This window comes from Oncorhynchus clarkii, chromosome 18 (genome assembly GCF_045791955.1).
Source record: "Oncorhynchus clarkii lewisi isolate Uvic-CL-2024 chromosome 18, UVic_Ocla_1.0, whole genome shotgun sequence".
Lineage (NCBI taxonomy): Eukaryota > Metazoa > Chordata > Actinopteri > Salmoniformes > Salmonidae > Oncorhynchus > Oncorhynchus clarkii.
Genome location: NC_092164.1, coordinates 40,714,785 through 40,740,734, shown reverse-complemented (window position 1 = coordinate 40,740,734; position 25,950 = coordinate 40,714,785). Strand labels below are relative to the sequence as shown.

The following is a 25,950-nucleotide window of genomic DNA, read 5'->3' as shown; positions in this document are numbered from 1 at the left end:
GGGTCAGATTTCAAAAAGGCTTTACGGCGAAAGCAAACCATGCGATTATCTGAGGATAGCACACCACCAAACTAACACAGACAATATTAATTCGACCCGCCAGGCACGACACGAAACTCAGAAATAAAGATATAATTCATGCCTTACCTTTGACGAGCTTCTTCTGTTGGCATTCCAATATGTCCCATAAACATCACAAATGGTCCTTTTGTTCGAATAATTCTGTCGTACTATATCCAAAATGTCCATTTATTTGGCGGTGATCCAGAAAAATACTGGTTCTAACTCACGCAACATGACTACAAAATATCTCAAATTACCCGTAATCTTTGTCCAAACATTTCAAACAACTTTACGTACTTTTTAATGTAAATAATCGATCAAATTTAAGACGGGATAAACTGTTCCAATACCGGAGGAAAGCAAAGTGGAGCGTGCTTTCAGGTCACGTGCCTCAACCACAACAGTACACTTCACTCGACCCTCGTTCTGAACAGGGCTACTTCTTCATTACACAAAGGAAAAACATCAACCAATTTCTAAAGACTGTTGACATCCATTGGAAGCGATATGAACTGCAAGCAACTGCCTTAGAATTCTAGATTCCCATTGAAAAAAGAGTGACCTCAAAAAAAAAAAATACTGGATGGTTTGTCCTCGGGGTTTCGTCTGCCAAATAAGTTCTGTTATACTCACATCATTCAAACAGTTTTAGAAACTTTGTTTTCTATCCAAATCTACTAATAATATGCATATCCTAGCTTCTGGGCCTGAGTAGCAGGCAGTTTACTTTGGGCACGCTTTTCATCCGGACGTGAAAATACTGCCCCCTAGCCTAGAGAAGTTAACGGATTTAATGATCACGTCAGGTGCAATGACACTTTGACAGGTTGACACAAGCTGTAGGCCTTGGCGTTTAGCTCAAATGAATCAAACATGGTTTGACAGGACAAACATTGCCTATTAGCTAATCACACAATTTCTTTTTTTGTTAATCTACAGTCACAATTTGCATGGAATCACTGTGTGCAATAAATAGTGTATCATTTTTATCACTATCCAATCATTTCTGGGTAACAACCTTACTAGCTAGGTTTCCATCCAGTTGGTGACATTTTCATGCCAATAGTCAAAATAATCTGCATAAAAACAATATGCTCATTTTCCCACCGTGTTTTTCCATCTAATTTACTTGTTAAATTAGAAAAAGCACGATGAGGTAGTGGACATAATAACTTTTGTGTTAAATTCCCACATTTTAAATTGGTTTCCATCACATTTTAAACTCTACTGTTGGTTTTGGCACAAACATTTTGCGTTATATAGTATATGTGTCCTCCATGGTCTTGGCACGTGCGCTCAAGCCAACACCTTGCAGATATATACATGATGAGATTATTATGGACAAAAGGACTAGAATATTTGTATTTGTCAAACGGCAGTCAAGCATCTATCCTCCATTTAGATTGGGAGTGGCAGTGAACAACAATCTTCAAGTCTTTCTGCAGATGTTCAACTCTGAAGCAAGTTCTCATCAAGTATTTGCTTTTATTTGGCTCCTTTCATTGTTTCCTCTATACTTACCAGTCTGCCAGACCTTGCCGCTGAAAAGCATCCACCTAGCATGATGCTGCCACCGCCATGCTTCACATAGGGATGGTGTTAGACGGGTGATGAGCTGTGCCTGGTTTTCTCCAGACATATAGATTTGTATTCAGGCCAAAGAGTTACATTTTTGTATCATTAGACCCCAGAATCTTTTGGCCTCATGCTCTGAGCCTTTCACATATTTTTGCAAACTCCAGAAGTGCTGTCATGTGCCTTTTTCTCAAGTGTGGCTTCCATCTGGCCACTCTCCCATGAAGCCCAGATTGGTGAAGTGCTGTAGAGACGGATGTCCTTCTGGCAGGTTCTGCAGTCTCAGCCAAGGAACTCTGTTCTTTGGGTTCTTTGTCACCTCCCTGACCAAGGTCCTTCTTTCCCGGTTGCTCAGTTTGGTCAGACGGTCAGCTCTAGGCAGAGTCTGGGTACTTTAATATTTTTTAAATTTCCTAATGTGGAGACCACTGTGCGCTTGGAAACTTTCAACAATCTACAAATTATTTTTATACCGTTCCCCAGATACTGTATATGCCTCATCACAATTATATCTTGGAGCTCTACGGATAGTAAATTAGACTTCATGGTATAGTCTCTGCTCTGACATGCAATGTTAGCTTTAGGACCATATATATATATATATATACAGGTGTGTTCATTTCTAAATGTCCAACCAATTGAATTGGTCACAGATGGACTCCAATCAAGTTGTAGTGGCATCTCAAGGATGATAAATGGAAACAGGATGCACCTGGGCTCAATTTGGAGTGTCATACTGGTGTAAATGAGATATATCTGTATTAAATTTTCAATACATTTGCAAAAATGTCAAACATGTTTTCATTTTGTCATTATGGGGCATTGTGTGTAGATAGGTGAGATGAAAAACTGTCACACCCTGATCTGTTTCACCTGTCTTGTGCTTGTCTCCACCCCCCACCAGGTGTCTCCAATTTTCCCCTGTGTATTTATACCTGCGTTTTCTGTTTGTCTGTTGCCAGTTTGCCTTGTTAGGGCTTACTTGCGGTTTTCCTGTTCTCAAGTATTTGTTATCTACTCTTCCCGGTTCTGTCATTTCTGCCTGTCCTAACCCTGAGCCTGCCTTCCGTCCTGTACCTGCCTGACTCTGACCTGGTTTACAAACCTCTGCCTGCCCTGGACCTGCCTTTTGCCTGCCCCTTTGTTATAATAAATATTCTGAGAATCAAACTATCCGCCTCTCCTGTCTGCATCATATACTGAGTCATGATAAAAACATCTATTTAATCCATTTTGAATTCAGGCTGTAACACACAAAATGGGATTAATTCTAGGGGTATGAATACTTTCTGAAGGCACTATTTTATTTTCATAAAAATATTTGAAGGAAACATGGTTTCTGTGATTGTTTTCAATTAAAATGGTCAAAAATAACTTCTTAGAAATAAACTATTTCTCTAGAAAGAATTTGGCCAGAGTGGTCTGAGAGTGGAGGGGAAACTGAAAACTAGCTGTTATTGGTAGAGAGGTTTGGAACTCTCTTTCTTATTGGTCTATCCACTAATTTACCACCTGGTGATGTCACCAGGCAGGCCAAAACTCCATCCCACCAAAACAGGCTGATATTTCAGTTGGTCTTTTCCAACAGCTCTTACACTTAAAGGGCATTATCATAATTTTAACAATTTCACAGTATTATTCCGACCTTATAGTGTGGAAGTAGATATATATAATACATGAGAATCACATTTTTGAAGACACCTGGCCTTTAATATCTGAAATCTGCTGGTTGAAAAGGCCATAGGTCATCTTCATATCTCACGCATTATTACATTATTTTCATATTATCTCAGCCAAAAGGTCAGACAGGTTGATATAAACTATTGGTGATAGAAATGTGCATCATAGAAATGTTTGTATATACACTGGCCCATTAACCAATGACTGAGACAGACTCCAAATCCATCTGGTATTAAAGATCAACACTTGTCCATCCAGGTCAACTCAATTCTTGAGAGCTTGATTCATATTTGATTGTAAAGTCTTATGATGGTAGCACAATTAGTCATAGGTCTAGTCATTATGGAGCGAAGACATCTGCAGCAAGACAGCAGTGAATGCATCTCTTGGGCAAGATAAGGCCTAGGATCTATTGCAACAATGTAAAATTACTTCCAAACGTGCAGTTATCACCTTGGTCTTTTATCCATGAACTAAAATGTGTTAAAAATTCTGACCAAAAAAAATGTAGGCCTAATAAAAAGAGCATTTTAGACAGTATTTCTGATGGCTGAAACTTAATCCAATGTTTCAATTTTCAATGTCATTATAAGCAACCCATTTGGAGTTTAACCTAAACTGATTCAAATGTAGGTGTAGGGCTACAAATGCAATAGGAAAATAGTAAGTTAACTGTTTTTTCAATGGGTCATCAAAAGGCTAGTACTCTACAATGCAAAAGGACGCGTGGAGCTTAAGAAGACGTTTTAATAAACAAAGAAATACATTTACTTATACTTCGAGAAGACAAAGGAACTCAAGACAGTCATACATGCAGACTGACATTTACATTGGTAATGGCATGCGTGCATGGGAGTATCACAAGCCTGGGTCTCGGAAACGTTGTGCGTCTGAGGGTATAGGTATGTGACCGGGGTCAGTAACAACGCAGGAAAAATGTGTTGCACGCGGTGCCTCGCAGACAGTCACAAAGCCTTCCAATGCGCGGCCCGTGCTTCATAGCGCACCTCTCTCCAACATCACACTGTATATATGAGAGAAGAGAGAAATTCCCTAAATTCATTAGGTCCTACTTGCACATTTCTGTTCCCAAATCAAAGCATCTTCAATGTAAAAGACTTCTCACAGCACCATAGGCTATGCAAATAGATGGCTCTGGTACAACCTGTTGCGTTTTGGAAATGAGAGATATGAGGTAGATGTGAAAGAACGAAGGTTCTTGACTTAATATACTTACCCTTGGAATAAGACTTGCTTTTTTCTCCACTGATTGACCTATCCTGTTGTCTTGCTGTACGCCTTCCAGAAGCCTCTCGAGCGCATTAGCCTGAAAAAAGTCCCCAATAAAGATTATTAGAACCATCTTCATTATCAGACCAAATAATGTCGATTTTTCGACATTAGCTTGAAGTTGGGACGATAGAATCGGCTACTTTACATTGGGAAAGAATGGGCACAAATGTATCATGTAGATCTGCGATTCTCAACTGGTGGGTCATGACCCACATTTGGGTCGAGTGAAGTTTTGAATGGGTCATTGGTGTCTGAGGAAAAAGACATTTTATTTTTTTTATTTTATTAAAAAAATAATAGTCTGAAGTTAAACGACTTCAATTCCAGTGTGTAGAAATTATAATTAACTAAATAATGCATTCTCTGAAAATAATTATTCAATCACAGTATTGTCAATAAAGAGCAGCACTATTTTGGTTGATTTTGTGGTCTCAAACCAGCGAGTTTACTAACATTCTTCATCAAGAATATGGGCCAAATTTTATTATTGACAATGAAAGAGGTGGGAATGTTGTTCCCTTGTCATATAATTGCTACATTTAATATCAATATAAGATTTTTTTTAAATTGTTTTCCAGGTTGTATTTTGCCGATGCTTTTTCGTTATGCGAATATTGGGCCACGATTGAGACAACCTGGTTAAATGTGGGTAACTAGGCAAAACCAGTTGAGAACCACTGATGTAGATAACATATAGCCTACATAGCTAATTTGAATAAGTAAGGTAAAAGTAGACTATCCTCCATCTCTATCAAAGAATAGTCACACATCAGTTGATGGTAAAAAAAAAAAAAAAGATCAAACTTGAACAAGTTCTGGATTGGTTTGAATCGAAACAAACTGCTTTATCCTAACATCCTCAAAAAGGACAAAACCAAGTGAATTATTAAAGTGACTTACCAAATCTCTGGTGACATATCCCAGTGGAAATTGTTCCTCTTGTGAAGAGAGTCTGTTGTCATCTGACATCTGCCCCTGGCAAACAACACTGAAGACAGACAGACAGACGCCCAGGTAGAAGAGTGCTCGAACCCTGATGCTGTCCATGGTGCTCAAAATCTTGCGCTTGAACTGAGAGAATGCGAAACAAGTCGAATTTCAGCTAATTTCTCTTGGCAACTATCCGTGTCTTTGGTATTATTTTCTCCCTTTCTATTTCACAGCTCAGGTCCTCACTCTTTCTTCTCGTGGGTACTGCACTTGCTTCTGTTGTTGCTTGGAAACTTTTGATGGCTATTTATACAGAACCAACCCCGTGCTGCTCCCGTTTCGCTCAAACGTCACACCGTCGTCTCCTCAGACTTTTTTTTTTGCATGGATTGAGTGAGATGGATATCTCGGTCAATGATATTAAACATTCACGCGACACCAAGGAATTCATCGACCAGGGTGAAACTTTAGGAGCCTATCCATATATTACCATGATGTTTATATTGTGCCTCCAAAGTTGCAACCTGGCCTCAGATTAGACGTAACATAGTACATGTAAATCTGTGACACTCAAATTAGTATGATATGTTACATTGTTATAGTTACATAAGACAGAAGGTAACTTATGCTAAAACTAAAAGAGGGGGGTTGGTTGGGGAGGATGGACGCCATATAACGCAAACGTCTAGCAACCCAAAGGTTGCGTGTTCAAATCCCATCACAGACAACTTTAGCATTTGAGCTAATTAGCAACTTTGCAGCTACTTACTACTTTTTAGCTACTTTGCAACCACTTAGCATGTTAGCCAACCCTTTCCCCTAACTCTTAACCTTAACCCCTAACCTTAACCTCTAACCCTAGCCTAGCTAATGTTAGCCACCTAGTTAACGTTAGCCACAACAAATTGGAATTCATAACATATCATACGTATTGCACTTTTTATTTTACATATTGTACGAATTGCAATTCGTAAAACATATCGTACGGAAATGTAACATATCATACTAAATGGAGGGAGACAGATTATATTTACTTTGTTACATCTATCCCTGAGTCCAGGTTGAAAGGTGTCATGTTACCATATTGCTATGGTGCTACATCAAATAAGAGAAGTCAACATTCTGTATAATGCTTTATGATTGATGTTGTTCTCATTTCTTCAATACGCAACAGTCCGAAGGAAGGAAACTACAACATGCCTTGTTCAAATGCATATCAAGCACAACTTACTTTGCAATTGTTTCATTTTGATGAACTACGTTCATTAATTTATGGATCACTTGGACATAAAGTGCCGTCTGATACCGTCACGAATAGGACAAGATTATGTAATGTAGCCTAATGTGAGACTACTGATCATCTCATTGTCAGTCAAAAATGATCTACACTACACCACAGTTCCCCGGCGCCGAAGATGTGGACGTTGATTATGGCAGCCCCCCCCCCCTGCACCTCTCTGATTCAGAAGGGTTGGGTAAAAAGTGGAAGACACATTTCAGTTGAATGCATTCAGTTGTACAATTGACTAGGTATCCCCCTTTTCCCTTCCCCAACAGTCACCTTTACCTTTGGCTTAACTGGTGTGATTAAATCAAATGCCTTATTGCTCTTCAATATCTAGGCCTAAATGGGTTTATGGATGTTTCTCAATGTTGTGTGAATGACTCTGCCTACAGTGCCGAAAGTACCTAAGCAAATGGTACATATGTAATTTGCTGGGATACTTCATGCATGCCCCCCTTGCTAGAGGGTGACATCACTCTAGGCTTTGAGGCTTGAATTATTGCCTCTGTGGAATTTCCTCTCTTTAATGTTATTCTAGTGTGATTGAATCCAATAAGTATCTGCTAGTGTGTAAGGGCAATCAAGGCTACGGTTAGAGAATAGGCCCACCATAAATGTCAAATGACTCAATCTATGGTATCCAGCAGATATATCCTAGGCCTAGGTAACATCTGAGCAATTTCTGGTCCGTAAACAACTTGCCTACAGTCAATACTGATTTTTTTCCTTCGTCAATGTAAATCTGGAAGGAAGAGCACCGGTGTCAGGTGCACAGCTTGTTTCAGAGAATGAGGGCAAGTTGTGCGTTTCTCAAATTTAGTAAGGCGCGTTGGGATTGGACTCCCGAGGAGCGTTAAATGGGACCAAGCATGCACTGGCCTCTCTTCGCATCAGGACTTCGATGAGTCAGAAAGCAGCTTGCGCTTCGTGGACCTCAAAGTGCATGGAGCCTCAGGCCTCTGTGGTGCGCACCACGTGGGTCTTGATACATCCTATATTAGACCTAGAAGTTATAAAGACATCTACAGACTCGTCCTCACTGTTCGCCTCCAGGTCTTTGTCAAAAGTAGCATATTATCCCTTCTTGGTTTATATAGACAAGAAAAATACAATCATTTGTGTGTTCTTAGTTTAAGCACACTATGTTTGTCTATTGTTGTGACAGATGGAGATCAGATCAAATCTGATGACCAATTTATGCAGAAATCCAGGTAATTTCAAAGGGTTCACATACTTTTTCTTGCCACTGTAGTTCAACAGCTGTCATCACTGTCGTCTCATTATAATTCACTGCAGAAGGTTTAGCTCAAGGATCCCTCTCCATCACCAAGGCGTAATTAAGTTCCTACTTTCCTGATACTCCCCAGCCACAGACAAGTGGAGGTGGAAACTGGACTGCAGTGTTGAGCCATGATGGACGTCCATTGGGAAAGTGGCTACAGGTGATATGCAATTAGCACTTGCTGAGTAGAAAGGCACATGTTGTTGTGCAAGTGATGTGGACTTTCACATCTGGTCACCTTTGGGCTGCTGCTATCCATTGTTGACTAATTGACAGGTCAAGTAAAGTTGTAAGTAATGAAAGGATTCAGTCATTCCAAAGTGAACCGCTTGGCCTCATCACAGTGGTTCTTGATGCGATAATTTGGGATTATATTGGGTATTTGGATGTGGGGGAGTTTAAGAGGGGTGAGGGTAAGGGTTGAGCCAGAGTTGAACAAAAGACTCATCATTAGGGCTAGGGTTGAGCCAGAGTTTGGACCAAGGGGCCAGGGATCCAGTCTAGGAGCACGTTTTTGACTGCTCCTACAGTCTTTCTTCGGTACTGCAGCTTAACTGACGCCAGGCCCTGAAAGACAATCTCCGTAGATGACTACATAGATGAGTCAGATTTGAAAATCTATAATAAGACACTTCAGTAATCCAATTGAATCCATTGAATTATTCTAATAATTGTTGCTGAGGCTGACAGAATGACTTTAAAACAATAACGATGATTAAAATATACCATTTCGCTATCAACATTGAAACAAAGTCAAATAACCAACCTGTAATCGAATCTAAAATTCTGCATTTCAAACACCCAATATACACTGAATGTACAAAACATTAAGAACACCTCACCAATATTGAGTTGCCCTCAGAACAGCCTCAATTCGTCATGCAAGGTGTTGAAAGCTTTCCACATGGATGCTGGCCCATGTTGGCAGTCTGTGAGTTCATTCTGACCTCTCTATCACAATTCCTAACTCCATCTCTCCTTCCCCTGAATGTGGAATGGCCAGGGCCTTGCTGGCCAGTTCAAAACCAGTTTCTAATAATGATTCCCAGGTAAATTCTTGGTCCACCCTTACTACCGCTCATTATACTTCTATAGGAATGGACAGTTGGTCTTTAGCCTGCAGTGCATCCTCGTGTATAGGGAATAGAGAGGGATCCGCTCCCCCAGCATTTGATTGATTATTGAATGACTTACAATTGTACTGACTAGATGACTCACTCTCCCTCGTTTTTTTGGAGTGACCCAGCTTACAAATTAACTACTCAATTTCAGTGATGCAGTCCTGTCGAAATGCAATACGGGAAGAAAAAAAAACATGCCACACAGCAATTGTCTGAAGTATTTGAAGTAATTGGCTGAAGTATTTGGAAGATATTACTGAACATGTTTGCAGTCGAAGATCACTAAGAGAGAATCATTTAGGCAAAGAGCAGAAAGTAGATTGTTCACCAAGACCATAGTGTAAATTAAAACTTGGCAACATATATTGGTCGATTTTGATTGTTGACATGTCTGTGTGTGCACATATGTGTGAGTGTGAGCCCTTGACAGACAGCCCTGCATTATTCAGAGGTGTGGGGTCTGCCATGTCCCCCGTCTACAAGATGTCAGGTCATTTTTCATTCCCTCACCTGATTATCGCAATAACCTTGTGAAACACACTCACAGAGGAACAAACACTCTGAAATATGTAAAGGCAGTGCGTCACCGGCACCGTGCGAGGCCTCCCAAGGACCTCTCACATCGGAAGGAGTTGCACTCTGGACTGGGTTCTATGAAGTACTAACTGACCCAACAAGTCTGCAATTGTCCACCAAGGACTTATGAGTTTTACTACACTTCACTTCTGAGTTGCCATAGCCATTTAGTCTGCACATCACCACACTCACATGTAGTCGGGTGGGGATTTAAAGCTGCTGAAAGCTGGCACAAGCATGTCTCAATATATGTATCCTTAATTCCGAACTCCATAAATACAGTACTGTATTCTAACAGAAGCTAGTGAAATGTGGATTAAATGGTATTTGTTTTCAAAGAAAAATCCTAAAGAGCTGTTTAATCTGACGAGACACATCTACATGAACAGTTCGGGTTGTGTAATTCAAGGGCATGGGATGATATCACTCTGAATCTTATAGTATTCTATTGTAAACAAGCCTATATTTACGTGTGCTTAGTGGGTGGGATTTATTACCCAACTCAAAGACGGTCTCTTTTTACAAGCCTGGGCTTATTGATTAAAATCATTGTATCAGCAGGTGGCAATGAGTCAGACATTTTACACCTGCATTCAGGTGTGCCACAGGGATCAATTCTAGGCACTTATTATTCATTATAAACAACATTCGGGAAATACTCATTCCATTGTTTACTGTAGTGGCAGTAGTTATTTTGGAAGTGTACAGTGGGCAGTATCGATGATTATAAAATTTTTGTTGACAGTCCTCCTTGTACTGTTATCATAAATGCTAGGTATTGTTTTGTCTGGCCAGAACTTGCCTCAGGAATGATCTTGGTCTGGGAGCTGTGAATAGAGACAAAAGTATATCAGAGGGACATCTCCATGTCTCTGTTGGTCTGTCGCATGTACTGTTTTAGCCGAGAGTATTCAATGTTGATGGAGCCTGACTTAAGGCAGTTGGACAACTACAATGAATTTCTTCACATTATCAGCCAGTGATAGTAACTTAAACAATTTTCTTTTGAGTAGAAATGCATTCTAAAAATGTCATGGAAATGGAGGAACATAGTCCTGTACTGTAGTTTGAATGCCATGGCATACGAATGTCAATTTATGCTCTGCCATGTCATGTTGCCGTTTCCAATGTGTGTGTGTGGGAGGTTTTCTGCTGAAAGTGGATCGATAATGACATGATTAGCATGTGTGAAAATAAAGGGGGAAGGTTCTTCATCTGTTGTGGGCTAGCATCTCTACCATAGGTGTCTACCGTAAGCAAAGACGTCTAGATGTTCTACTATAGACAAAGACTAATTTATCTCCAAAGAACAGCCCGCTCTGTACCTATTTTGTTTTTGTTTTTTTAGTACGTGCTCAATTGTTCTAGGGAATACGACAATTCATTCAGGGCAATGAAAAGGACCAACAGATTATGTTACACTATTGTTTCTCAAATAGGAAATTAATGAGGTTGCTGGTTTCAAGACGAGCCCCTTGTTACATTGGTGTCAAAAGTGAAATTGCAGACCGCAGATAAGACAACCACATATTTGTATGAGAGACTTGAGATGAATGAGACAATGTGAGGGGACACTGTGAAAGCCATTTCGCTTCAGTTGGGATCCAGTGTTCTGCCCAACAATTAGGTTTGGGTAAGCATGACTGCAATACATTTATCTGTAAACCCAGAGGTCTTGCTTGGTTTTCTTCTTAATGGGGACATGGTGTAGCTCCAGATGAATGATATAATAGAGCTTATATTGAGTTATTTGCACAATGCTTTGTCACGATGTTCAGATTTCAGAGGAATCCAGCTGAAAAGAGCTGATTAATAAACGCTTCCGGCTGACCCGTCTTATCTCTCCTCCACATCAACGCGCCGGCCAGGTACATCTCTGCTGACCTTACCGTGCGTTTGTTTTTAAATGCCTTCTGACACCTCTATTCTCTCTCTGACACCGCTATTCTCTCTCTGACCTATTGACACTGACGCTGCTTCTCCAGTCCGTGCGGGCGTCATGAATATTATGCTCTCCCAAATGAAAGTATCTGACGCATGATTTCCGAAGCAGCGGGACCGTTTCAATGCCCATTTCCCCATTTGTTTTGTTTCTTAATTATCTGATCAAATCCAACTTTATTTGTCACAGGAAATGCTTACTGACAAGCCCTTAACCAACAATGTAGTTCAAGAAAGTTAAAGAAAATATTTAGTAAATAAACTAAAGTCAGAAATTAAATAAAAAGTAACAAAAGAACAATAGCGAGGCTACAGTGCCTTGCGAAAGTATTCGGCCCCCTTGAACTTTGCGACCTTTTGCCACATTTCAGGCTTCAAACATAAAGATATAAAACTGTATTTTTTTGTGAAGAATCAACCACAAGTGGGACACAATCATGAAGTGGAACGACATTTATTGGATATTTCAAACTTTTTTAACAAATCAAAAACTGAAAAATTGGGCGTGCAAAATTATTCAGCCCCCTTAAGTTAATACTTTGTAGCGCCACCTTTTGCTGCGATTACAGCTGTAAGTCGCTTGGAGTATGTCTCTATCAGTTTTGCACATCGAGAGACTGACATTTTTTCCCATTCCTCCTTGCAAAACAGCTCGAGCTCAGTGAGGTTGGATGGAAAGCATTTGTGAACAGCAGTTTTCAGTTCTTTCCACAGATTCTCGATTGGATTCAGGTCTGGACTTTGACTTGGCCATTCTAACACCTGGATATGTTTATTTTTGAACCATTCCATTGTAGATTTTGCTTTATGTTTTGGATCATTGTCTTGTTGGAAGACAAATCTCCGTCCCAGTCTCAGGTCTTTTGCAGACTCCATCAGGTTTTCTTCCAGAATGGTCCTGTATTTGGCTCCATCCATCTTCCCATCGATTTTAACCATCTTCCCTGTCCCTGCTGAAGAAAAGCAGGCCCAAACCATGATGCTGCCACCACCATGTTTGACAGTGGGGAGGGTGTGTTCAGAGTGATGAGCTGTGTTGCTTTTACGCCAAACATAACGTTTTGCATTGTTGCCAAAAAGTTCAATTTTGGTTTCATCTGACCAGAGCACCTTCTTCCACATGTTTGGTGTGTCTCCCAGGTGGCTTGTGGCAAACTTTAAACAACACTTTTTATGGATATCTTTAAGAAATGTCTTTCTTCTTGCCACTCTTCCATAAAGGCCAGATTTGTGCAATATACTTGTTGTCCTATGGACAGAGTCTCCCACCTCAGCTGTAGATCTCTGCAGTTCATCCAGAGTGATCATGGGCCTTATGGCTGCATCTCTGATCAGTCTTCTCCTTGTATGAGCTGAAAGTTTAGAGGGACGGCCAGGTCTTGGTAGATTTGCAGTGGTCTGATACTCCTTCCATTTCAATATTATCGCTTGCACAGTGCTCCTTGGGATGTTTAAAGCTTGGGAAATATTTTTGTATCCAAATCCGGCTTTAAACTTCTTCACAACAGTATCTCGGACCTGCCTGGTGTGTTCCTTGTTCTTCATGATGCTCTCTGCGCTTTCAACGGACCTCTGAGACTATCACAGTGCAGGTGCATTTATACGGAGACTTGATTACACACAGGTGGATTGTATTTATCATCATTTGTCATTTAGGTCAACATTGGATCATTCAGAGATCCTCACTGAACTTCTGGAGAGAGTTTGCTGCACTGAAAGTAAAGGGGCTGAATAATTTTGCACGCCCAATTTTTCAGTTTTTGATTTGTTAAAAAAGTTTGAAATATCCAATAAATGTTCCACTTCATGATTGTGTCCCACTTGTTGTTGATTCTTCACAAAAAAATACAGTTTTATATCTTTATGTTTGAAGCCTGAAATGTGGCAAAAGGTCGCAAAGTTCAAGGGGGCCGAATACTTTTGCAAGGCACTGTATATTCAGGGGGTACCGGTACCGAGTCAATGTGTGGGGGTACAGGTTAGTCGAGGTAATTTGTACATGGAGGTAGGGGTAAAGGGATTATGCATAGATAATGAACAGTGAGTAGCAGCAGTGTAAAAACAAGGGGGGGGGGGGGGGTATCAATGTAAGTAGTCTGGGTGGCCATTTGATGAATTGTTCAGCAGTCTTATGGCTTGGGGGTAGAAGCTGGAGTGGCAGCAACTAGCTATGTACTTTAGTACAGTATATAGAAAGATAGACGTTATGACAGTGAGTTGATGCACCGTAGTGGCTGTTTTTACATGTATAACCTACCATCAGGCAAAGAGATGATTTAAATAGCTTCTCAGGTTTGACTAATTAGACCATGTTGACTAACTAGTTCCATAGACGTCATGGTGAACGTGCCCTGAAAACAAGCGCTACAAACCCATTTAGGTGTTTGTCTTGGAAATAGTCCTCCAAAAAAGGGCGTGTTTCTGAATACTGAATAGTCAATGTGTGCCCTGGAGGCATCTTTTAGTGTATAACAGAATTCAGATGGGGCAACTTTATTCCACAATAAATAAGATGGGCAAAACCTCGTGTTAGTGTGAGACTGCTACAAATTCGTAAGATTAGTCATTTCTTTATGACACGGTAGCACAGTGTGTTCCCCTGGCTTGAAAGTTCAGGTCAGACAACAGGCAGCATGCAAAGTGAAGATTAAAAAGCCAAGCTGGGGAAATGATTATAGTTGCTGCCTGAATCTAGGTCATTTTCTAAGTGACCAATGTCAGGCATTCTCTCCAGTGTGACTTTTCATGTCCATTTTGGCAGACAGTTGCTCGGGCCACTGACTGTTTTTAGCCGTTCAAAGGTGATGTGTGTGTGTGTGTGCTCTTCTTTAGACATACAGTACCAGTCAAACGTTTGGATATGCCTACTCGTTCGAGGGTTTTTCTTTATTTTTACTATTTTCTGCATTGTAGAATAATAGTGAATACGTTAAAGCTATGAAATAACACATATGTAATCATGTAGTAACCAAAAAAGGGTTAAACAAATCAAAATATATTCTTTAAAGTCGCCACCCTTTGCCTTGATGACAGCTTTGCACACTCTTGGCATTCTCTCAACCAGCTTTACCTGGAATGCTTTTCAAACAGTCTTGAAGGAGTTCCCACATATGCTGAGAACTTGTTGCCTGCTTTTCCTTCAATCTGCGATCCAACTCATCCCAAACCATCTCAATTGAGTTGAGGTCGGGTGATTATGGAGGCCAGGTCATCTGATACAGCACTACACTCACTCTCCTTGTTTAACTAGCCCTTACACAGCCTGGAGGTGTGTTTTGGGTCATTGTCCTGTTTAAAAACAAAAGATAGTCCCACTAAGCACAAACCAGATGGGATGGCGTAACGCTGCAGAATGCTGTGGTAGCCATGCTGGTTGAGTGTGCCTTGAATTCTAAATAAATCCCTGACAGTGCCTCTAGCAAAGCACCATCACACCTCCTCCTCCATGCTTCACGGTGGTAACCACACATGCAGAGATCATCCATACACCTACTCTGCGTCTCACAAAGAAACAGTGGTTGGAACCAAAAATCGTGAATTTGGACTCACCAGACCAAAAGGACAGATTTCCACCGGTCTAGTGTCCATTGCTTGTGTTTCTTGGTTTCTTTGCAGCAATTCAACCATGAAGGCCTGATACATGCAGTCTCCTCTGAATAGTTGATGTTGAGATGTGTTACTTGAACTCTGTGAAGCATTTATTTCAGATTGCAGTTAACTCCAAATCAAATCCAATTGAATTAGTCACATACACATATTTAGCAGAAGTTATTGCAGGTGTAGAGAAATGCTTGTGTTCCTAGCTCCAACAGCACAGTAGTATATATCATTGCAGTAGTATCTAAAAACAATTCACAACAATACACACAAATCTAAAAGTAAAATAATGTAATTAAGAAATATATGAACATTAGATTGAGGAATGTCGGAGTGGCATTGACTAAAATACAGTACAAAAAAATACAGTATATACAGTGCCTTGCGAAAGTATTCGGCCCCCTTGAACTTTGCGACCTTTTGCCACATTTCAGGCTTCAAACATAAAGATATAAAACTGTATTTTTTTGTGAAGAATCAACAACAAGTGGGACACAATCATGAAGTGGAACGACATTTATTGGATATTTCAAACTTTTTTAACAAATCAAAAACTGAAAAATTGGGCGTGCAAAATTATTCAGCCCCTTTACTTTCAGTGCAGCAAACTCTCTCCAGAAGTTCAGTGAGGATCTCTGAATGATCCAATGTTGACCTAAATGACTAATGATGATAAATACAATCCACCTGTGTGTAATCAAGTCTCCGTATAAATGCACCTGCACTGTGATAGTCTCAGAGGTCCGTTAAAAGCGCAGAGAGCATCATGAAGAACAAGGAACACACCAGGCAGGTCCGAGATACTGTTGTGAAGAAGTTTAAAGCCGGATTTGGATACAAAAAGATTTCCCAAGCTTTAAACATCCCAAGGAGCACTGTGCAAGCGATAATATTGAAATGGAAGGAGTATCAGACTACTGCAAATCTACCAAGACCTGGCCGTCCCTCTAAACTTTCAGCTCATACAAGGAGAAGACTGATCAGAGATGCAGCCAAGAGGCCCATGATCACTCTGGATGAACTGCAGAGATCTACAGCTGAGGTGGGAGACTCTGTCCATAGGACAACAATCAGTCGTATATTGCACAAATCTGGCCTTTATGGAAGAGTGGCAAGAAGAAAGCCATTTCTTAAAGATATCCATAAAAAGTGTTGTTTAAAGTTTGCCACAAGCCACCTGGGAGACACACCAAACATGTGGAAGAAGGTGCTCTGGTCAGATGAAACCAAAATTGAACTTTTTGGCAACAATGCAAAACGTTATGTTTGGCGTAAAAGCAACACAGCTGAACACACCATCCCCACTGTCAAACATGGTGGTGGCAGCATCATGGTTTGGGCCTGCTTTTCTTCAGCAGGGACAGGGAAGATGGTTAAAATTGATGGGAAGATGGATGGAGCCAAATACAGGACCATTCTGGAAGAAAACCTGATGGAGTCTGCAAAAGACCTGAGACTGGGACGGAGATTTGTCTTCCAACAAGACAATGATCCAAAACATAAAGCAAAATCTACAATGGAATGGTTCAAAAATAAACATATCCAGGTGTTAGAATGGCCAAGTCAAAGTCCAGACCTGAATCCAATCGAGAATCTGTGGAAAGAACTGAAAACTGCTGTTCACAAATGCTCTCCATCCAACCTCACTGAGCTCGAGCTGTTTTGCAAGGAGGAATGGGAAAAAATGTCAGTCTCTCGATGTGCAAAACTGATAGAGACATACCCCAAGCGACTTATAGCTGTAATCGCAGCAAAAGGTGGCGCTACAAAGTATTAACTTAAGGGGGCTGAATAATTTTGCACGCCCAATTTTTCAGTTTTTGATTTGTTAAAAAAATTTGAAATATCCAATAAATGTCGTTCCACTTCATGATTGTGTCCCACTTGTTGTTGATTCTTCACAAAAAAATACAGTTTTATATCTTTATGTTTGAAGCCTGAAATGTGGAAAAAGGTCGCAAAGTTCAAGGGGGCCGAATACTTTCGCAAGGCACTGTACATATGAGATGAGTAAACATTATTTAAATATTATTAAAGTGTCTAGTGTTCCGTTATTAAAGTGGCCAGGGATTCCAAGTCTATGTACATAGGGCAGCAGTCTCTAAGGTGCAGGGTTGCGTAACCGGGTGGAAGCCGGCAAGAGATGGCTGTTTAACAGTCTGATTACCTTGAGATAGAAGCTGTTTTTCAGTCTCTCGGTCCCAGCTTTGATGCACCCGTACTGACCTCGCCTTCTATATGATAGCGGTGTGAACAGGCCATGGATTGGGTGGTTAATGTCCTTGATGATCTTTTTGGCCTTCCTGTGACATTGGGTGCTGTAGGTGTCCTGGAGGGCAGGTAGTTTTCCCACAGTGATGCATTAGGCAGACCGCACCACCCTCTGGAGAGCCCTACAGTTGCGGGCGATGTAGTTGAGACTTAGAGACTGCTGCCCTATGTAGCAGTCTCTAAGTAGCAGGATGCTCTCAATTGTACACCTGTAAACGTTTGTGAGGGTTTTAGGGGCCAAGCCACATTTCCTCAGCCTCCTGAGGTTGAAGAGGAGCTGTTGCACCTTTTTCACCACACTGTCTGTGTGGGTGGACCATTTCAGATCGTCAGTGATGTGTACGCCAAGGAACTTGAAGCTTTCACCTTCTCCACTGCGGTCCCATCCCTCTGCTGAAGTCCACGATCATCTCCTTTGTTTTGTTGACGTTGAGTGAGAGGTTATTTTCGCTGGTCCAGTTATTTTCCCGGGCCCTCACCTCCTCCCTGTAGGCTGCCTACTACTGTTGTGTCATCTACAAACTGGATGATTAGGTTGGAGGCGTGTGTACAGGAGGGGGCTAAGCGCGCACCTTTGTGGGGTTCCCTGTGTTGAGGATCAGCAAAGTGTTTCCTAACTTCATCACCTGGGGGTGGCCCGTCAGGAAGTCCAGGACCCAGTTACACAGTGCGGGGGACAGGATGTAGGATGACATCTAGGATGTCAGGTAAGGTAGAGGTGATATGATCCTTAACTAGCCTCTCAAAGCACTTCATGATGACAGAAGTGAGTGCTACAGTGCCCTAGTCATTTAGTTCAGTTACCTTTGCTTTCTTGGGTACAGGAACAATGGTGGACATCTTGAAGCAAGTGGAATCAGCAGCCTGGGATAGGGAGAGATTGAATATGTCTGTAAACACTCCAGACAGCTGGTCTGCGCATGCTTTGAGGACGTGACAAGGGATGCCATCTGGGCCGGCAGCCTTTTGAGGGTTAACACGCTTAAATGTCTTACTCATGTCGGCCACAGAGAGGTAGAGCCCACAGTTCTTGGTAGCGGGCCACGTCGGTGGCACTTTTTATCCTCAATGCGGGTGAAGAAGGTGTTTATCTTGTCTGGAAGTAAGACGTCAGTGTCCGAGACGTGGCTGGCTTTCCCTTTTTAATGTGTGATTGTCTGTAGTTCCTGCCACATTCGTCTCGTGTCTGAGCCGTTGAATTGTGACTCCACTTTGTCTCTGTACTGATGTTTTGCCTGTATGATTGCCATATGGAGGGAATAACTACACTGTTTGTATTGGGCCATATTTCCAGTCACCTTGCCATGGTTAAATGCGGTGATTTGCGCTTTCAGTTTTGCTGAAATTATGAACTTATCCTCTGCAGCTGTGGCGGTCCTCGTGAGAGCCAGTTTCATAATACTGCTTGATGGTTTTTGGGAAGAAACTTTCAAAGTTCTTAAAATGTTCCGTATTGATTGACCTTCATGTCTTAAAGTAATGATGGACTGTCGTTTCTTTTTGCTTATTTGAGCTGTTCTACACATAATATGAACTTGGTCTTTCACCAAATAGGGACCCCTACCATGTCACAACACAACTGATTGGCTCAAACGCATTAAGAAGGAAAGAAATTCCACAAATTACCTTTTAACAAGGCACACCTGTTAATTGATATGTTTTTCAGGTGACTACCTCATGAAAGCTGGTTGAGAGAGTGTGCAAAGACGTCATCAAGGCAAAGGGAGGTGACTGAAGAATCTCGATTATAAATATATTTGGATTTGTTTAATAACACTTTTTTTTTGGTTACTACATGATTACATGTGTTTTTTCATAGTTTTGATGTCTTCACTATTATTCTACAATGTAGAAAATAGTAAAAATAAAGAAAAACCCTTGAATGAGTAGGTGTGTCCAAACTTTTGACCTGTAGTTCTACCCTGCAAAGCCTGCCCAAGTCTCCCTCCCCTCAGACACTATTTATGGTGCAATAGTTTGGTGGAATAGTTAAGGGAAGAAATGTAACATGATTGCACAAACTGATATTCATAAAAACAAAGTCAAGATAAACAATTATTTGCCACTTTTCTTCAATAAAGCTGTCATGAGTGGAGTGCACAAGTGTACCCAGGTGCTGAAATTTGCTGAATGTATCAGTTGAGAAATTCACAAAATACGAGAAAGTACACAAATGCTTCCCTTAACAAATACATGAAACCCGGGTGGATTACTCAATGTAGGAAGTCAGAATTTAACACATCTTTGTGGAATTTCACAGAGTTTAATCTTTTGAATACACAAAAATGCATTATATAATGTGAAAATGAATAGGTCCATCAGACAAATAACAATCATTAAAAAGGAGAACAAATGTATTCAAAAATATTCATTATGAAATATAAACAATATGTATAAATGCATACACTACATTGACAAAACCATTAACCAGTTGACATGATTAACCCTGTGTGTATGACCGCCTCTGTAGAGTTAATTTATTCACTGTCTATAAAACACTTATAAAACACTTGTAAGAATGATAGAAAACACAACATGGTAATAAGAGTGTGCTGCAGAGGGTCACCGGCCCCTTATGAGGGGGTGACTGGTGATGCAGAAGTGCCATTTTCTAAGGAAAGTGCCTGTGTGTGTGGTCAACAGCATGGCTCAGATTAGGATGCTGTGCCATGTTTGTGTGTGATGTTTCTTACATCCTAAACACAGACAAACCAGGGTAAATGCGCCACACACGGGAAGTAGTGAATCTTGGAATGAACACATGTAAAACGGAACATCAGATATATCTGTGCTCATGGTATCGAGATTCACAATCTTTTCAAACTGGTCTTTTGGGAGCTTTTCATTAACAGAATGACACATTTTCTCAACACAAAGCCACATGAATCAAAGTAGTTCCAAAACAGAAGAAAAATACGATTGAACATCCTGATGGGCAAAGCGCGTAACAGGTAATGCGTTGCTTCGGTATTGTAGATATTTCCAATCTGTTTCTTACTTTTCGAGCAACACTTTAATATCATCTCACTAACCTGGCCTCCTTTCTCTTCTAAGACCTGCTGCCCTTTAATACATCGTCGTTGGGCATTTCTTTCTATCAGCTTCATATTGCCTGTACCAACTTCACAGATCAGCTACCTCCCTGAATGATGCAAAACCATATGAATATCGTGCGGTGGTAGCGTGTGCTACATAAGCAGTGTTGCGTGCGTCTTAACACATAAAAACAACAGGATGTGAAGTGGTTTATCCTATGTAGTGGTTTTCGTCTCTTGACTGCTATAGAATACTACGGGTGATGTGTTGCAGTGACATGTCCAGTGGGAGCAGTGGTTTGAGTCCCCGGTTTGGGCTTCAGGTCCTGAGGGGGGCGCAGTCATAGACTGAGGGGTTCTTTTACATACGAATGTTTGAGTTCACAGTATTTAGGTGAAATGTCCCTCAGAGTCACTGCTGTCCTTTCACGCTCTTGCCTTCATGCTTCGATCCATGGATATCTGAAATGTACGAGGAAAAACAGTCATGTTTTTCCGCCAAATAAGAATGAACTCATCGCCCTATACACGATGTAATGCACATAGGTTGAGAAAGAGGCATGCTACTAATGGCGTCCACTTCATAATCAACACGTAGGTTGCAAATAGCTCTGTAGCAATCAGACATATTCACCTCATTTAGTGTGCAGAAAGCACCATCAACTTGATCAAAATATCACTACATCTACCTACCATGTTATTATTATTATAACTGTAGAACACACTCATTAGAACCTTTCACACTTAAATCTGTAGCATGCACTATTATGCATTAGTGTCTTTGACCCGCCAATGTGTATACATACTGTATATTCAAGTTTGTATTCAGTACATGTATTTTAGCGTGGGTCTGACCCACCTCCTAAGTGTGTGTCCTATAACGTCATTGGTCCCGACCCGCTCATAGGAGTTGGCCCAGGTGGTGCACGGTTAAGCCCACGGCCAGCAGCAAACAAGGACGAGCGGTCCTGGAGCCCTGGACAAACCAATACACAACACCAATGTAAGTCATTCTCAACCGTAACAAGATAAAATAGTCCTGCCAAGGATAAAAACAGAAGATAACCGTGCAAGAGAGTTATAAACTGAGGAGTGGCAAGGTGACCAGACGAGAACTGAGTGAGATGCAACCACTGCCACCGATGTCCACCAGTGCCATGAATGTTCAGCTGAAAGATTCGACGTAATCTACTGTGGGAGAGATGTATGGTTCAAGTCTGTCTTATAAATGCAGTATGTTTTTGTTGGGCTAGAAGGCAATAATAACAGTTGCCTTTAACATTCAGACAGTTATGTGAATGTGTTTGCATGTATGTATATACATAACACTTTACTATGTATACAATACACTGAGTACACTAAACATTAGGAACACCTTCCTAATATTGAGTTGTACCCCTTCCCCGCTTTCCCCTCAGAACAGCCTCAATTCATCGGGGCATGGTCTCTGCAAGGTGTCGAAAGCGTTCCACAGGGATTCTGGCTAATGTTGACTCCAATGCAGGTGTTCTTAATGTTTCGTATACTCAGTGTCTATATTCTGTGTATTGCAGTCTGCATCTTCAGTGCTAACTCTATATGAATGTGCAACGCTCAAATGAATTAATCACACACCCACTAAAGAAGGGCGCTGGATTGTTACTTAACCTTAGTGTTATATATACTAGACAATTCTTGGAAAGGTCCTGTATGATCCTTGAGCAAGGTGGCCATCCCACACTCTCTTTATTCTTGCACAGACACAGAAAGAGTTTCTATCTAAACATGAATTCCAATGATACTAGTGTTTGTTTAAATTTCAAGACTAAAACCCCCTAGAGTTTACATTAAGAGATACCACAAACGTTTATGTGTAAGGTATTACAGCTGGTCACGCACATTCACGCGCACTTATAACATCAATAAGATGCGATCACTTTATTGGTCAATTGCACACGGGGTCAAACCAAAATATGACTTCCGCTTATAACCCAACCCCTATGAAAGACACACATACACGTACATATACAGGTTTTAGACAGGCTGTACTACCACACTGGGTGCCTCCCCTTTCGGAGGGGTTGGGTTATAAGCGGAAGTCAAATTTTGGTTGGACCCCGTGTGCAATTGACCAATAAAGTGATCACATCTTATTGATGTTATAAGTGCGCGTGAATGTGCGTGACCAGCTGTAATAACTTACACATAAACATTTGTGGTATCTCTTAATGTAAACTCTAGGGAGTTTTAGTATTTTTATCACTATTATTATTGGAATTTATGTTTGTATGAATGGTAAAGCAATACAAGAGGACCAACATAAAATAGTGACAAAGTAGTAACACACACACACACACACACACACACACACACACACACACACACACACACACACACACTGACTGTTGACGATTGATATTGCTTTTTGACAGAAGGTCTACCCGCTTTCTCATGGTTGGGAGGCTTTGGACAAATCCCAGAGTGTTTGTTGATAAGAGTTTCCTGGACTTGAGTTTACAGATATAAAGCGGATGGGGCTTTCAGGCAGACCCGTATCGATAATAGGATCCACCTGTTGAGATCTTGACTAAGCCACTGAAATGGGCTGAATTTGTACTTCTAAAATAAGTACCCTCAAAGCAATATGTATCAGATGTCATCATTAAGTTGTATTGTCTTTCCAGGGAAAGTATGCATGTCTGAGGACTTAAAATGTTCAATAATCAAGTACAGTTATCAGTTTGGTAAAGCTATCCACTCATTTTGAAATAGGACTAGGTTTACTCAACAAAAGTGGGTTGCCATAGTTTGTTCTTGCTATCAGTTAAGATTTGGATGTAGAAATGCTGTTTATTTGAAATGAACAAAAACAAAGTACTGTGGTGGAAATAGCAGGAGAAGCGGCTCTAAAAATTGCTGTGATTCTTAGTAAATGTATTGTTTCGAATGAACCCATAAAATTACCCAGTGCTGGTTTGCCCCTGGGTAATCCACACACCCACGTAAAACACAAGTAACCATCCTCGTAACATCCGCAAGCATGGAACAGGTCAGTGTGACATAAGTGTTCTCAGGGCAGAGGTATGTGGTTTTGGTTTAAGCCTCCATCTTAAAAGATATGACTCAAAGGTCGACCATTTCATTTGGGAGATAAAAAAGGGAGTCTAATCAGACACAAACGACTGCAGCAATATGATAGGATACCTTCGCCATGACTATGCTGCTGTCTGTGGTCGACATAGTGGTCGAGAAGGTTGTGTCTTCCTCTTCCTCCATATCTTCTCCCTCATCATCCTCCTCTTCACTCCCACTTAGAAACTTGTCCAGGTCCTCAGTACTAGTGTTACCTAGTGAACAACATTTTATTTGTGAGGTAACTTTCCAGTACTTACTGTAATTCAAAATAATTAAACAAACACAAAGAAGCAGATTCAAGTTTTTTCTGTTGTCCCCAACGGGAATAAACACATCGGTCAAAATGTATAAAAGTAAATGTTTTAACATACTGAAAAATGTGTATTCAAAGGTGGCATTGTAGTCGTAGTCCGGTGTCGGCGTTGTGTCACCGTAGTCATCATATTCATTTTGGCCTGTAGGGAAGAAGCAGAAACAGAAGGTTATGTCGATGCAGTGAGTCAAGAACAGATTGTGTTTGGGTCAAAAAAACAAAAGAAGAAGAAATAAAAAGATTTAACGAAAATCAAGGTCAAAGATGAGAGGGGGAAAGCTGACCTACAATGTTTTATTTCCCATGTGCTGACTGGAACACGGCTAGCGTCAGCATTGCTTAAAGGGATAGTCCACTCAAAATGCAAAGTTTATCAGATATTTCCAGACCTAAAAAGGGGTCTAATGTTAAGACGAGTCCCAAGCTATCGGTTGTATAGATACAGCTACAGTGGGGAGAACAAGTATTTGATACACTGCCGATTTTACAGGTTTTCCTACTTACAAACATGTAGAGGTCTGTCATTTTTATCATTGGTACACTTCAACTATGAGAGATGGAATCTAAAACAACAATCCAGAGAATCACATAGTATGATTTTTAAGTAATTCATTTGCATTTTATTGCATGACATAAGTATTTGATACATCAGAAAAGCAGAACTTAATATTTGGTACAGAAACCTTTGTTTGCAATTACAGAGAACATACGTTTCCTGTAGTTCTTGACCAGGTTTGCACACACTGCAGCAGGGATTTTGGCCCACTCCTCCATACAGACCTTCTCCAGATCCTTCAGGTTTTGGGGCTGTCGCTGGGCAATACGGACTTTCAGGTCCCTCCAAAGATTTTCTATTGGGTTCAGGTCTGGAGACTGGCTAGGCCACTCCAGGACCTTGAAATGCTTCTTACGGAGCCACTCCTTAGTTTCCCTGGCTGTGTGATTCGGGTCGTTGTCAGGTAGGTGATCAAATACTTATGTCATGCAATAAAATGCAAATTAATTACTTAAAAATCGCACAATGTGATTTTCTGGATTTTTGTTTTAGATTCCTCCTCTCACAGTTGAAGTGTACCTATGATAAAAATTACAGACCTCTACATGCTTTGTAAGTAGGAAAACCTGCAAAATAGGCAGTGTATCAAATACTTGTTCTCCCCACTGTATATGCCTCAATTCCAAAAGAATGAGAAACATAGGCACCAAATAAAATCAGTAAATTAGACAGGGCCTATCTTATATTCATTTAGGGTTGAGGCATATAGCTGTATATATACAACCGATAGCTTGGGACTTCAGAGGTCTGAAAATGTCTCGCAAACAGTGATTTTAGAGTAAATGATCCCAAATGGACAGTAAAAAAAAGGTTGGAAATAGATCATGGTGCCAATCCTAAATCTCAGTAAACCTTTAAAATGGGTTAATCCATCTCGCCCTCTGTCTAAATTCCCTGAGCTCTTTAATCGTCAAGCATTATTAAAGTGTTTTTAATCAGTATTTACAGTCACCCCATTAACACTCCTAAAATTATGTGATGAACCTTTATATTTTGAATAATCTAATGCCATTTGGTCAGTAAAGATTCAGCAGAGGCTGTTGAACGTTAATGACAGCCGTAATAATTTACGAGGATTCGTGCATGTAGAATCCAGCGCTAAACAAAGCTGATCGACTCAAAAACAGAAGCTGACTCAAGGGAAATCATGCTTAGTTTTGTCACACAAGCAGGGGTGTGAGGGTGGAGCTTAGCATGGGATCCATTAATCGTGCCTGGCCAACAGACGTCTCTGTGAGGAAAATTTCTCTCTCTCATGATATGTCCTAATATACCGGGTGCTGAATGCAATCTCTCTAATTGTACGTCGCTCTGGATA

At 40.7% G+C, this 25,950-nt stretch overlaps 1 protein-coding gene across 1 annotated transcript; it reads right to left on the bottom strand.

Annotated features, from left to right (window-relative positions):
* Positions 1 to 4,072: 4,072 nt before the first annotated feature.
* Positions 4,073 to 5,820, bottom strand: LOC139373515 (cocaine- and amphetamine-regulated transcript protein-like). Its single transcript, XM_071114112.1, has 3 exons — positions 5,512 to 5,820; positions 4,556 to 4,645; positions 4,073 to 4,342 (listed from the first exon to the last, which is right to left on the bottom strand). Exons 1-3 carry the CDS (start codon positions 5,656 to 5,658, stop codon positions 4,235 to 4,237), a joined length of 345 nt encoding a protein of 114 aa, XP_070970213.1. The 5' UTR covers positions 5,659 to 5,820; the 3' UTR covers positions 4,073 to 4,234.
* Between the last annotated feature and the right edge of the window lie 20,130 nt (positions 5,821 to 25,950).